We start from the raw sequence: 5,377 nt of genomic DNA, 5'->3' as shown, positions 1-5,377 counted from the left end.
CATAAACCCTGTTTGTTAAACATCTCTGTACAGTCTCTCTGTATGAAAAATTTATCTGGTCCATTATGGATCAACTCTGCTCTATATCATCCTCTGCATGCATTCAGAAGGACTGTGTGACATCTGCAGTATGAGCTATCCTGTATGTGTAAGCTCCCAAAATGTTAAAGAGGAACATATCAAGGTCTGTTTAAAGGTCTTGAGGAGGACTGCTGCATATGTGGAAAAAGTTATATGAAGCATTTTGTGGCTCAAGAGTTAGGTGCACAGAATCACATAAAAAATGCCTCAAGTGATGTCACTTGGGTCAGTGTCAGTTGAGGCTGAAGTTTGAAAATGAAACAAATATGGTTAGAAAGAAGTGAGCTTACCAGACCTCTGCAGACCGCTCCTCATCTCTGTTTGAGGCGAGGGGCAACCTCTGTGGCTGGCAAATGAAACCAACATGGCAGTAACAAAAACTGCAGTTCCTCTAACGGCCACTTGAGGCTGGCTGCAGAAATGATCACTCTCTCCATCAGGCCCCATATTAAAATGCTCAAATTTAAAATCTGGTACAAAAACTGTTTTGATCTCTATAGCTAGTTATTTAGCGAATTGGTGAAGTCAGGAATGCCAAGATGTTCACAACAGTTACACATTAGTACATTACAGTACATTCGCTGCTACTAGCATAACACACCTGAATCTCCAACCCAGCTTTTGGCAGTTGAGTTGCATTGTGGGAAATGCCCTGTTGTGACCAAGAAGAAGAATGCTTGGAATAAAAAAGATAACAAATATCTCATTCTCCTGTATCGCTTTTGATCTTTTTTTGTGAATTCAGCAATGTTTTTGGAGTTAAATGTTGGGGAGTGCTCTTTAAATGCAACGTTTGGACCTGTGAGCTCATTGTCAGGCAAACAACAATGTAAACAAAAAAGAGGTGTACATACAGACACAAATTGACAGCTCCACCAACAATTAAGGCATCAAATATCTGACAATGCCAATTTCCCCCAAACAAATTACTATGCACAAACATATAATGTGCTAAAGAAAAGACGGTAGACCAGTCAGGACTTATGTGATACATACTTTGTTTACCATTTTTATATTTCTTTTTGCAATATACATTTGGTAACACTTTATGTTGGTAACCTGCCCTACTTAGCATTTATATTTATATATTTATATATATTTATATGAACTTTTATTAAATGGTTTATAACATGTTATAAAAGAGCAGATAGACAGTCAACAACTGTGCCTGTGAGCACTCATAGGTAAAGTCAAGCGTTACTATACATTTTATAAAAAGACAAAAATGCATATAATGGAGATCAATAGCCCATTACTGATTTTGTGTCTTTTCATGTTTAGTCTCTACCTTCTACTCTTTGTCCTCTTTAAAAATGATCTCGCTAACAATGTCTATTCTTTAGGACGTTATAAATTGTGAGCCTGTTTTTTGTTCAGAAGGATGTATGCCTGACAAAGACCTATGTAAAAATGCTGCAGTAACATTTTGCTCCTAAATTTCAGTGTGCATACCACCTCTACCTTTTCTTTGTCCTGCACCTGGATTTGTTTTGTTTAAATGGAAAAAATAGGTCAACGACAGCTGTAAACGTGGTACCATTCTTGTTCTGCTGATTCACTTTTGTCTTTTGAGCCTCAAATTACCATAATTGTGTTTTTTTCTGTTTATGTGTTTATACCATGAAATACCAAATTGAATCATCGCTTTCTGGGTGTTCTTTTTTCTATACTTTACAGTTGATGGCTTTTAAACCTGTGACTGACTTTGATAAAAACCAAAGGACTTGTTATTCCTTGTTGTCCAACAGAGGCTTCTTTGTTTATATCCAATACTCCTGAGGGAAGATTTATGTATATATTAACATAGAATGCACATGCAGTCACTTTTTTCAGTCAACATACTGTAGCTGCAGCAGAAACTCCTGCTCAGGTGCACTTATCTTTCATGCATGATGAGCCATTATGGAAATGCATATATGGAAAGCCAAAGGGTCCATGCATGTGTATGTGTTAGAGCGTGCGTTGACAAAATGAGTGGCCCGTTCTGTGTGAAGTACACAAGAAGAGCATCACCCACTGTCAGCCTCATGACTTATTGAACTGTGACAGCCATTGTCTACACAGATTGTGTCCTCCTGTGCCTGCAGGATGACAGCAGAAAGATGGAAAGGGCAGGAAGATGGTGGAGAGTTCAAACCATAGTGAGAATCCCAGCCACAACAGAATCTCATCCTGAGGAACGTCAGGATGGTAAATGGACTGTACTTGTAGTCGCCTTTATAGTCTTCCGACCACTCACAGCATTTTTTACACTACATGCTACATTCACCCATATTCATACGGTGATGGCAGAGGCCCATTACAAACAGTAACTCATTCATTCACATTCACACACCGATGCACAGCATCAGGAGCAATCTGGGGTTCAGTATCTTGCTCAAGGACACTTTGACACGCAACGGTAGGAGCCGGGGATCGAACCGCTAAACCTCTTCTGATTAGTGAATGAGCCTTTCTACGTCCTGAGCAACAGCCACCCACATGTGAAATGACCCACTATATTTTGTTTGATGCCCTGCCACATCTTTCAATAGGTTGTTGGATTTTATTTTGACATATCTGTGATACTCCAGGGCCATTAATCTAATCTCTTGTTACATTTCAAGGTAACAAAAGTGATAAAACTAAATGATCTGTCAGAGTATCTGTGCTGCTTTCTTCATGTCAACAATAAATAATAAATTAAATGTATTTATTTATGATCTGGAAGAAGTTTCGACCCCATTTAAAACTGAATTAAAACTCACTCACAGAACAATTGTGCCAAACGAATACTTTAAAGCTTTTATTGCACAGCTTCTCTGAATGTGAACAGATGAATTCCTATAACAACATACCTTTATTTCACATAATGCTGACAAATCCTCAGCATTATTTTTATAGCTCGGCAGGCCAGACTATTATTCAAATCAGTCTCTATAGCCATAAAATGGCAAACCAATTCACACATGAATATAACATACTGTAGATACAGATTTAATGTAGCAGCAAACAGACCCACACACACAGTAAAACAGGGTGGTGTTTGTTATGCAAGATTGAACTTATGATCAGCTTTCAGCTCTGCTGGGTAAATATCAGCTACAGTTTCTTTGTTTGACACTGATATGAATCTTTTCTTTTTTTTCATGAGTGTACCTTTCTAAATAAAAAAGATAACCATACAGGGTAGCAGCAAGCAATCCGTGACCATAATAAAAAATACACCCCACTGTTATCATTTCTCAGGATACATAGCCATTTGACGATCTCTGAGTTTTAAAAATAAAACTCCTGTATTTGTACACATAATGCAAAAAGGATCCTGGATAGTCACATTTTTATATTTTTGACATGTCAGATGTTCCTGATCTCTGCTGCTCATTCACATTAATAGGTCAGTCGTCGCATGAGAACAACGCGCTGTGCATTGCTTTGATATACTGTACCACCAAAAAAGGAATCCACACAGAATACTAACAGTCCATCACTGAATCTGACAACACAGCACATTTCTCCATCAAGAGGAGGATATGACAAGTTTAAGTGACTTTGTCTGGTGCGTAAAGTTAGTTTTCTTCACCATTAGCTTTGTTTTCTATATATTAAATTTTTGTTTTTTTAATGAAAACAAGCTTTTAAAGAACTTTGCCTCGCATGTGGAACGATTTTGCTCTAGATTTTCTTTATTTGCTTATAAAAACTGAATTTATGCCCGGGTTGGACCGAATGACTTAAGATTTTTTTTCTTTTGCATGCACAACTTATAATGTCTTAATCAGACCCCCTAAAATTGTATTGTTTATGGCATTTTTACTATTCTATTATCTCGTACATTTTTTGATTTTGATATCCAAAAATAAATACATAAATTAATCTAAAAGGAGATTGAAGTAACATTCGTTCATGACCTGCAGCATCTGAAGCGCACAAGTTTATGGAAAGCTTTCTTGAAGTCCTCATTGGACATTGTGTATATGATCGGGTTGATGAGGGAGTTCAGATATCCCAACCAGGTGAAAAAGTCAAATAACTCGGCATTAAAACATGTGTCACATGTGGCCACCACCAATGTGTAAATGAAAAACGGCAGCCAGCAAACGATGTAAGCGCCGAGGATTATCCCCAAAGTCTTTGTCGCTTTTCTCTCTCTGGCTGCTGAAATGCGCTTTTTCTCCAAAAGCGCGTCCGACACCGTCACTTTCACCTGGTTCTCGCTTGTTGAAGACCCAGTGTCGCTGGAAGGAGTGTCGTGCCTCCCGCATTGCAGAGAGGTTGTGGACGCCACGGACCCAGGGGAGTTGGTGACCAGGTGCGCCGAGGTGAGTCTCTTCCCCACCTTCTTGGGGGACTGCTTCAGGATCCGTTTCCGAGCCTCCACGTAAATCCGTCCGTAGAGGACAATAAGCAGCAAGGTGGGAATGTAGAAAGCCCCAAAGGTGGAGTAGATGGTGTAGAAAATATGATCCGTGTTGACGCTGCAGCTGGTCAGCTCCTCCGCCTTCACCTGCCTCCAGAAGAGGGGCGGCAGGGAGATGGAGATGGCGATGACCCAGGCTGTGGCCACCATCCCGGCTGCGCGCCCCGGCGTGCGCTTTTTGGAGTACTCCACCGCGTCCGTGATGGCCCAGTACCTATCCAAGGCGATTACGCACAGGTGGAGGATGGACGCGGTGCAACACGTTATGTCCGAGGAGAGCCAGATGTCGCACACGATTTGCCCCAGCGTCCAGGTGTGGATGACCGTGTACAGGACGCAGATGGGCATCACCAGAATGGACACCAGCAGGTCGGTGATGGCCAGAGAGGCGATCAGAAAGTTCGCAGGAGTTTGCAGTTTCTTCGACTGGGAGATTGTTGCGATGACGAACGCGTTGGATAAAGTGGTGGCGAGTGTGATAATGGAGAGAATCACAGCCAGGCTGATTTGATAGACGAGACTCTCTGCGCTGACATCCACAGTGGATGCATCTGTAATAAAACTGTCGTTTGTGCTGTTCACCGGCTGAGTTGGCTCGACTTGACCGGAGCGCTCCATAACTTTTAGTTACTTTTTTGTCATATTTTTATGTCACCCTCTGAGATGTCTGACATTTAAGGTGCCCTTTCTCTTGACGAACGCCGCCTTTACACGTGCCATCCGGTCAGATAAATGGCACAATCAGTCTGAAATATAAACACTGATTCCTTCCTTCCTTCTTCATTTTCGCCTGTATCAGGTTTTAATGTCCATATGCCAAATTATGGAAGCGAATATCCATACCACGCCGGTCAAACATTTCCGTTTTGTAGCCATAAAAGAAAAACTTCTCAACTG

General features: G+C 40.9%; 1 protein-coding gene across 1 annotated transcript; it reads right to left on the bottom strand.

Annotated features, from left to right (window-relative positions):
- Positions 1 to 3,937: 3,937 nt before the first annotated feature.
- On the bottom strand, positions 3,938 to 5,098 carry htr1b (5-hydroxytryptamine (serotonin) receptor 1B). The gene has a single exon (XM_035674370.1). It carries the CDS (start codon positions 5,096 to 5,098, stop codon positions 3,965 to 3,967), a length of 1,134 nt encoding a protein of 377 aa, XP_035530263.1. The 3' UTR covers positions 3,938 to 3,964.
- Between the last annotated feature and the right edge of the window lie 279 nt (positions 5,099 to 5,377).

Source organism: Morone saxatilis, unplaced genomic scaffold (genome assembly GCF_004916995.1).
Source record: "Morone saxatilis isolate NCDOM2014 unplaced genomic scaffold, NCSU_SB_2.0 Contig3, whole genome shotgun sequence".
NCBI lineage: Eukaryota > Metazoa > Chordata > Actinopteri > Moronidae > Morone > Morone saxatilis.
This window is presented reverse-complemented; position numbering and strand designations above follow the sequence as displayed.

Bases quoted from the DNA above. Each gene is read 5' to 3' on its own strand.
- htr1b (XM_035674370.1), bottom strand. From the start codon at position 5,098: ATGGAGCGCTCCGGTCAAGTCGAGCCAACTCAGCCGGTGAACAGCACA.